The sequence below is a fragment of the Microtus oregoni genome, unplaced genomic scaffold (genome assembly GCF_018167655.1).
Source record: "Microtus oregoni isolate MIOR12 unplaced genomic scaffold, Mior012 000033F_ref0000390, whole genome shotgun sequence".
NCBI lineage: Eukaryota > Metazoa > Chordata > Mammalia > Rodentia > Cricetidae > Microtus > Microtus oregoni.
The window spans coordinates 2,646,849-2,656,632 of NW_024543092.1; the positions used below are offsets into that span (position 1 = coordinate 2,646,849).

The following is a 9,784-nucleotide window of genomic DNA, read 5'->3' on the forward strand; positions in this document are numbered from 1 at the left end:
GGTTGCCGAGTTGAAATCTTGGAACGTTCTGTATTGGGCCCCATCTTTGAATGCTGTAGGATCCTTGAGAAGTTTAAAAATTGCTCAAGTTTTGACATCTAATTTGACAATTTGGCTGCAGGTTCCACTACAATAGACCCACCTTGCCATGGTATTATGCTCTCGGTTGAATTTTAGGTGAAGAGACTGTTTTCAGAGTACATAACATTTGAAGGAAAATGCCACTAACTTTTTAAACATCTGTATATATTTCTCACCTATAGGATATTGAAGTGGGAGACGAAATACCCTCTGCATGGGGGTCAAAACGAGACAGTTCTCTGTCCCCAGGCTCTTACAATTTCCATGTCAGTATCTCTTAAGTCGCTGCATGTACTGGGAAACTGGCTGCTCTTGATAGATTAGATGACACAGTGATGGGTTTCTGAGACAGCTTGTATTTTCTCTAAGCCTACTAATAGAATCTTCTCCTTCGTTCTTTCAGATTGGAGCAAGACGGCTACCAACATCATCAAGAAGAGCTCCGATAACCTGGGGAAATCTTTATCTTCAAGTTCCATTGGCTCCAACTCAACATACCTCACATCCAAATCAAAATCCAGCTCCACCACCTATTTCAAAAGAAACAGTCACTCATGTGAGTCATCCCTGGCCATGTAAAGCTTTTCCCTGGTTCTTTCCCTCACAAAACTGACTTATGCTAGAGGGTGGCTGTAGATTCCCATGAACTGAACAATCCACCTAGAGACTTCATTCAGCGTCGTTGTAAATTTTAAATTTAAAATAAGGACTGTCAGAAATGTCGCTTTGGTTTGTGTCCTGCTTGTTCAGTGCAGCTACTGTGGCGGCATGTTCCGACCCTAGCATATACCCAAATAATCCTGCCGACAACCGGGAAATAACGGTTTGCAGTACTTGAGGTTGATGGTGAGCTATGTGACAGGTTTAAACTTGTAACTTCAAAGAGAAATGATAGGATGTCTAGTTCTCAATACTAATTAAGCCCTTGACAGACAGCCGTAGTGTCTTGGCACACACTGCATTCCTAAAGAAATACGTTTAAAATGTTTACTCCACTTGGTTATTACCCATGAGCAGTGGTGTGTGGCACTGGACACACTAGTATTTGACATTTTTCTAAAGAAGGGGAATGATAGGTGAAGTGTCTATTCTTGCCCATATTGCAAACACTCGAGTTATAGGTTATTTGCAAGTCTAATCCCTGCCAGTTGTTAGTGGCATGGCTGCCTACTGAGGATGGCTTGGGGTGTGCCGAAAGCGGCCGAAATACCTCAGAAATACATAGTTGGTTTATTTCTTGGAACTGATCTAGATATTCATATGTTTATGGTGTAGATAATTTCTCCTAAGAGAATTCCTTCAACAAAAGTGGAATATTCAGGTAATTTATACTGCTCCTCTTGGATGCATGAATTTGTACAAGGTAATGAGAATGTCTGCATGGACTAAGCTAAGGGCCTTGCTGCACTAGCGCCATGGCTTACTCTTTACAGAACCTCGCAGCTAGCACAATGGTACTCCTGCACTGAGCTGGAATCTGACATTTCCGTAGTGGGCTGTGCCAGCTCTTCTCTGCATGGGGTGTGCAAGGCGTGCCTTCTAAGCAATGTACCATCTGTCCCATGCTCCAGAAGAATGGGTCACATATCGTGTAATATAATGACAGAAAAAAAAAGAAGTACATAATAAACTTGTTGTTATGATGTGAGTTTTTTTTTCTTTTTTTGCTTTTCAATATCTTTTGGATTACTGGGTATGCCATGGTACATTCGTAGAAGTCCTGAATGAGAAATTGGTCGATGGCAAGCTGCTTTGTGGTGATTATTTTGATCTGCTTGAGCCCTTCAGTAGATGTCAAATAATGGTTCGTATCTCTAGCCCCTGATTTTCAGATATGCAATCTAAATCTTTGCTACTCATAATGTGATATTTAGCCAGAAGCCATGGGACACTGTGTGTGAATGTGATGTATTGGATACATAAACACAGAGTTCTACTCTAGTAGAGTATGGAGAGCCATCCAGTGTGATCGTGTATTTGGAATGGAGCCAGTTACAGTCTCTAAAAATACATGCCCTTCGAAACTGTCCAGGAAGAATGGATGCATCCTCAACATTTCTCTAAGGACCTGTGGTTTGATTTAAAAAAAAAAAAAGTCAAGCACAGATTATTTCTTATTTATGCTTAAGAAAAAAAAAATCCTCAACAGAAAACCAGTGGCTAGAGAATCTGGGAACCCAAAGGAAGCACAAAATGAGTCAGCTTGCTGAGAGCTTCATGGGCAGGACCTTATCTGCGGCCCTCCAGGCTTTTTCTAATCAGTGCTAGGACTCGCTTCAGTCACTCTGTCGTTCCATCTGCCCATCTTCCCATGAATCATCTCTCCTTCTCCTTTAGTAGGGGAAGACACCACCCATTTCCCGTTTTAGGCCACTTTTGACTTGGTGTTTGTCCTAAGACAGAACAGTAGTGGAGCAGCAGATACCATGAAGATGACTTTGACTTTGGTCACTTACTGATGTGTTTTACAGATCATTTCACATATGGGGGCCCATTTTACTCAAAACATAAAAGGCTTGTCATAAATACTTCAATTTTGGAGGAAGCTCTGGCTACTGACATCAGTGTTTGGGGGCAGCATTTTCTTGCTGACTATATGACTATAATGAAGCCATGTTTTTCTCTATCATCACTCTGAAGTTTGTACTTTGGTTAATCAGAGGGTAAAACTTTCCCCAAAGTATACCAGGAGTGGGAAGAGAGGTGCTGATTATATTCATAGAAACACAAATGTTTATATAGATAATAAGAGTGGTATGAATTTCAGCTTTCAGAGCATTACCTGAACCAATTTTAAAGTTTCTGAATCTGGAGAAAACTAGAATATACTTATCTAAGACAAAAAAAAATTCTAAACGTTTATTGAGTGGTCCTCAATTGCTATTGATATCTCTGATATTATTGCTTCTGGAATCTTTCCAGTGAGGAGAATTTTGATTTTATAACCATAATGTTTCTGTTCTCTTCCGTTCATCTCACAACCAGCAATCACGAGGAAATGCACTCAGTAGTCTTTCACGTTTACTTAAATTCACATTCATCCTCCAAAACCACTTCAACTAAATTTTGTCAAAAAGTTTTATGGCAGTGTCAAATTTACATATCAAGTAGAGTGTAGTGAGTCTAGATGCATGAGTAAACTCAGAGGTAGCTATATTTTCATTTTTCCCTACTCCATATTATTTGTAAAACATATCTCAGATATCACATCTTTTTTCATGAGTATTTTAATTCAATTTTTAAATCATTTCTGACTTTGGGGCCGTTTGGTGCATATATTTTCGGGAAAAAAAGGTTCAACTCTTTTTATTCATTAACTCTGAAAAACAGCATTTGAGGGAATATTTTGTTGTAACAAGCCATGACAGAAATTACTTGAAAGTAAGTTGATATTCAAGACTATTAAAAGTGCATTTGAAGGGGGATTGTATTTGAGGGCTGCCTATTCCCTAACCTGTCAGGGAGCCCAGGGCACCCACTCCTTAGTGTGCTCATTGAATGTCACGGCTCAGCCTTGTCACTTGCTCATCCTGCAACTGAATCTCTCGTATCCTTTCTTACAGACAGCAGTTCCATGGACAAGTCGTTGTCAAAACTGACCCACGCTGGTGGAGAGCAGACGTCAATCATCCCTGTCCATCAGGTTATTGATAAGGTCAAAGGTTACTGTAATGCTCATTCAGATAACTTCTATAAAAATATTATCCTGTCAGATACATTCAGCCACAGTACAAAGTTTTAATGTATGAGGGGGGGAAAGAATCTGTCTGGAGAACTGTAAACCTTTACAAGCAGAGAAAGCTGTGCCCAACAGAAGGCAGTGTGCTGTTCCCTAGGTAACTGCGGAGCCTTGAGGACTGGATCTTGTTAGAGAAGCTCTTGTGGGATCCAGCATTCATCTTTTCAGAATATTTCTTCTGTGGACAAGCTTCAGTCATCACACTTCAGAACTGAAAGCACGCTGAACACCGCAAGGAGACAGGACTTCTTAGAATGAGTAACTCAATCAAACTCATCAGAATTTGAGGGAAAAGGCATTAAAATCAGAAGATACAAGAGGAAGAAACCCAAGAGTGAATTCTAGTTGAGATCTCATCTACCCCATCGCACCTGGATGTAAGATGCTTGGATGTGCCCTGACTTTCATAAAGACTAAGTAGAAAACACACTAATTAATGTTTGTAGTGATTTGGGATGCTCATGGGTTCTGTTCCAATGCTATTTTCTATGAATATAGCAGCATCTCTTTCTTTTTTTTCAGTGAAATTTTCAACATAAGTAGAAAAGATGTTTAATATTTGACCCATATAATATTAAATGTGATTTTTTTCCTTATGTCAAATATTTAACTTTCGTGAAAATAATTTGCTAAAAGAGTATTTCAGAAATTTGACCTCATTAATATGCTGTATAAATTTCTAGTATCTCAAGTCATAGAGCTTAAGCATCACCATCGTCCCCCACACATGAATCCAGCTGAATGTGCCCTTGGCATAAAGTGGGCCTCCTGAGAGTTAAGAACGAATAGGTTTACCTTCCCTCACACCCTCCCGGGTCCTCCTTCACTCTTCATTGGGCCCACAGGTTCAAGAGAAGAATGAGAATTCCAGTTAAGCACCCTGTGTGCCATGACCTCTCACCACTGAGAGAACACACTTTTGAGACTATGTGAGCCTATCCCTGCTTTAATGATTTTAAGACATTTCAGATCGCATCCACTCAGAGACCTCTGACTTCCCCCAGTGATAATTTTCTTCTAAAGAACAAATGGTGAGACATACAGCTGTCTTGGCTCATCAAAATAACTTAGAAATATGTAGATCTACAACAGCTAGTCTAAAAACTATTTGCACTGAGTCCTGCAATCAGAGTGTCTAAGGAGGGCTGGTGCGATATACTATTCTATGGTGTAATATTTATGGATCAGACTGCAGCATGCAAGTCATGCAAGGCATTCAGCAGCTCACTTAACTCCGAAAGGACCCTAAACAAGGTGTACTTGCTACGGAGGGTATAGGTTGTTCTCAAGTGATGGCATTCTATCCGCCGGCCTCAGTACATGCTTGTGTTAGCCTTGCTCAGGGTTCTCTGCCATGTTGCAGGCTTGGCAGGTCAGTGACACAGGGATGACAAAGAGGGAGAGTCTAGCAGAGTTAGTCAGAGGGTAGAGGCCAGACCTGAACCTCTGTGCAGAAAGCAGGTCGTGCTTGGCTAAGATATATACACACACAGGACCTTGCAGGCTCTGCAACAGCTGAAGGTTCCTCTCCTCTCACCAAGTGTCAATCATGAAGCTGTTTGCCAGGCTGCCAAAGATGATAGAATGTAGTGGTGGGTTGTTGTTGCTGGTCTAACAGCCTGGACTGGCATTGGTGGACGTGAGTGTTGTTAGGCCTGGCTTTCACAGAGGAGGAGGCCCTTTAGGAGGAGTGGATAGTACATCGTAAGGTCACTAAGATTTACTGCCCTAGAGCCAGCCCTTGGCTTGTGGTTTGTATCAACAGGCTGCTCACTGTGCCAGAGGATACATACACAGGGGAAATCTAAGCTTGCTAGTCACGAAATATTCACCTTCTCCCCCAAACTTAGGAAAATCACGATAGATTTTCATTAGGTTTCTACTGTGAGACTTCTGCACAAAGTGCATGTTTCGTTAATAAAAGTTATGACATAGCTTCAAAAATGCCTTTGCTTTTGAGTTTCACTTACAAGTATTCAGATCAGAGAGAAACCTTTTTTTTATTTTTTCATATCTGGCAAGAATGTCAGCTCCACTTGAAAAATGTTTGATGAAGAAGAAACACCAGATGAGAAATAGGTGCAAGTCGATTTCAAAGCCTGAACCAAATTCTACCTTCAGTTCCAAGTATGTGGCTTCATGTGCATTTGGCCCCTTAGAAGACTGGGCAGGAATTCCACTGGAGGGCCAGACTCCGGCCTCCACCCGCCTGTAAGACAGTACCAGTTCCGACTCTGGTTCCTCACTCCCCGCCCTCTCTCTTCCCTGTGCTGCATCAGAGCTTTGGTCTAGGGTCCTGAGACAATCTCCGTTCTTGTCACTGTTTCCTGCGGTGTAAAGATTTTCCTTGTCATTGGCAATGTCTCTCCTGTACATATTTATTTATTTGTGTTCACGTCAGTTTTGTTCAATACATTAGCTTCCTATTGCCCAGTTTTATTGTTTTAATGAACTTCCTAGTAGAGAGACTGTATTTTTTTCTAGAAAAGTTGTGAAACAGGTTTCTGTAGCAGTATCTTTGAATATTATGGAAAGAAGCAACTGTGAGGGCAAACTAGAATTAGCAGTGAGAAACTGCTAATGCTGATTTGCCATTTTAACTGCAATGGAAAATGATTTTTCAAATAAATACTTATGTTGTTCATGTTCCAAATTATTCACTTCCTTTATGAGTGACTGTTTCTATTTCTGACTCTTAAATAGGGAAAAAACAGTTATTTGACAACTGGAAAATAACCTTGCCACCAATAAATCCAATGACATGGGGCGATTTAGCCAAAACACGAGGAATGAATATGCGACGAAGATCCAGATTCTGGGATTAATGTATTCTGACGTTAGAATTTCTCAGGATAACTGATACACAGCCAGGCTGTATGGCAGCATAAACATAATTTAGGCATGATTATTTTGAAGAAAAGACTAAAGCAGAAAAATAAAATGAAAATAAAGAATGGAAAGGAACATCGTAGTGTTATGCAGAATTTGGGGCTTGAGGTATATGTCTCTCATCTACAGTTGCTGTTTTCCTTATGGGAGACGTGGAAACTGGTCCGTTTTAGTTCACTTTACTTGCATGATCAGAACGAAGGCACCCTTTTTCCTTTTTTTTTTTTTTTCTGGTAACTTAGAATCATTCATTTCTGCAGAGCCAAGGCCAATTTGGCTCACGGTGCTCCTCAGCGAAGTGTGTGCCCAGCACTAAGTTGTGAGGCTCTTTGGCAGGTCACTGCAAAACCAGACCTCCTGAGCCAAGGTTTACAACTCCGCGCCAAGTCATGTTAAGAAAACAGGAGTTGCTCAAGGCCCATCTGCAGACCTGGGTGATCAGGTCACTCACTTCTGAAGGCCTGGGTGAGCAACAGTGGAGCGCTCACAGGAAACTCCTGTTTGATTTCCATGCTATTCCATGTTTATAGCAGTTCTGAAGTCTGTATGAGTTGGGCTTTGTAAATGCAGCGCCCTGGCCAGGCTTCGGGGTTCTCAGTTAAATAACATGCCGCTCTTTCAGATCCAGCCTAATCTCTCTCCCTCCCACTCCTGACTAATCTCCTCCCACTACTCCATACTTGTCTCTTCACTTCATCTCCCACCTTTATATATTCCCTCCTTCCTTCCTTTCCAGGAACAGTGGTTTGTGTTACACTTTCCTTTTTCTGTCTCCCTTGAGAAAAAAAGTAAGAATAAAAGTGAAATTTTCAAATTTTTTCATTTATAGTCTACTTTCTGAGAGGCTATAAAGGAAAAAGGAAGATTTAAAGTTTTCTTCCCACAGGCAGACCTTTACCTGCTGAAAAACATGTTGGCAACTTCCAAATTTGGGCAGCTATGAAAAGAGCTACTGTAATTGTCTAATGTCCAAGTTTTTGTGTGGACATATCATTCATATTCTTGGGTAAAACATGAAGCCATGATGGTGGGTCACATGACAAAAGAATGTTTGGCTTATTTAGATTCTGCCATCAGCCCTGCAAAGTTGTGATTGGAGAGTGGCTTAAGATTTTTAAAGTGTGTGTTTGTGTGTGTGCACACGCTCATGCGTGCATGCGTGTGTGTGTGTGTGTGTGTGTGTGTGTGTGTGTGTGTGTGTAATGCCTCTTACGTGCAAGTGCCCATGGTAGTCAGAAGAAGCAGGCTATAGTTGCAGGCACTTGTGAATCAAACTCAGGTTTTCTGCAAGAACAAATTAATTTCTAAACCATCCAGCACCCCGGAGGGTTTTCATTAATTTTAGTTTCTCCACATTGGCAACAGACCATAGCCCTACCTACAGCCTTTGGTTTCTGTTCTGTCATAGGTGTGTGTGTGTGTGTGTGTGTGTGTGTGTGTGTGTGCATCCATGGGTGATGTGGGAGAGTCTTCTGTTTTGTGTTGATTTCATTGGTTAAATAAAGAGACTGCCTTGGCCCTTTAATAGGACAGAAAATTAGGTAGGCCGAGTAGACTGAACAGAATGCTGGGAGAAAGAAGCCGAGTCAGGCAGTCACCATAGCTCTCCTTTCTGAGATGGAAGCAGGCTAGAATCCATCCCAGTAAGCCACAACCTCGTGGTGCTACACAGATTATTAGAAATGGGCTAATCAAGATGTGAGAGCTAGCCAGTAAGAGGCTAGAGCAGTGTTTAAAAGAATACAATTTGTGTGTTATTATTTCCGGGGCTAAGCTAGCCATGTGGGATCCAGGCGGGAACATAGCCTGCCACTCCATACTACACATAGGGTATGGTTACACTTATGTGGAGCTCAGAGGACAACCTCTGGTGTTAGTCCTCAGGCACTATCTTAGTTACTTTTCTCTTTGCTATGATAAAATACCTCAGCAAAAACAACTTGAAAGAGAAAGGGCTTATGTTAGCTTACCATTCCAGAAGGACAAAGTCTATCAGGGAAGATGTGTCAGTCAGCAGGGAACTCATGGTGGCAAGATCAGGCATCTTGCTTTTCATACTGCATCCACACTCAAAGTTAGAACAGGAAGTGGAGCCAAACTATAAAGCATCAAGGCCCGTTGTCAGATATTTTACTCTTATTACTCTTTTGGCTTTGGGGGGGCACACCCAGCTCCCAAATAAATCATACATAAAGGTTTATTTTTAGTTATGAATGTCAGCCTTAGTTTGGCTTGTTTATTGTCAGTTTTTCTTAAATTATCTCTTCTATCTTTGGCCTCGGGGCTTTTATCTTTCTCTATTCCTGTATACCTTTTCTTTCCTTCTTAGTCCATGTCTGGCTGTGTAGCTGGGTGACTGGGTGACTGGGTGGCTGGCCCCTGAGGTCCTTATCCTCCTCTCATTCCCAAATTGCCTTTCTCAGATTTCTCCTCATATTTATCCTCTCTTCCTGCCAGCCTATTTCTCTCTCCTGCCTTGCTATTAGTCATCAGCTCTTTATCAGGTGTTTTAGACAGGCACAGTAACATAGCTTCCCAGAGTTAAACAAATGCAAAATAAACAAAAGTAACACACCTTAAAATAATATTCTCTAACAAAGGCCTGCCACCAGTGGCCTCAAGGTTCCACCCTTTGAAGATCCCACAACCTTCCCCAAGAGCACTGCTAGCTACAGATAGCATGATCAACCTACTATCTGTAGATAGCACGATCTACATGAGGTCTGGGGAACATTTTACAATGAAACCATGGCAGGTACCTTCCACCTTTCTGTTTGAGATAAGATCTCTCATTGGCCTGGAACATCACCATATAGGCCAAGAGAACTCCCAAGGACCCACCTGACTCTACCTCCCATCTCGTCTTTGCTAGGATTGCAGGCATGTGCCGCCATACCCAGCTGTTTATATTGGTTCCGGGGTCCAGATCCAGGTCTCCACACTCCCAAAGCAAGTCCTTTAATAACTGAACCATCTCCACATCTCATAGCTACATTTTTGTGAAGTCTGAATCATGTTGCCAAGTTTGTCTTGGATCCTAACCATGATTTTTTAGGTCTGGTTCTCAATACCATA

The 9,784-nt window shown here is 41.5% G+C and overlaps 1 protein-coding gene across 1 annotated transcript in view; it reads left to right on the forward strand.

The window, feature by feature from the left end:
- Positions 1-6,464, forward strand: part of Adgrg6 (adhesion G protein-coupled receptor G6) — a 131,513-nt gene extending 125,049 nt beyond the window's left edge. Inside the window, exons 24-25 of the mRNA XM_041680134.1 lie at positions 485-637; positions 3,645-6,464. Of these exons, the coding sequence (XP_041536068.1) occupies positions 485-637; positions 3,645-3,823 (332 nt within the window). The 3' untranslated portion in view covers positions 3,824-6,464. The remainder of the gene's footprint in view (positions 1-484; positions 638-3,644) is intronic.
- The last annotated feature ends 3,320 nt before the right edge of the window (positions 6,465-9,784 follow it).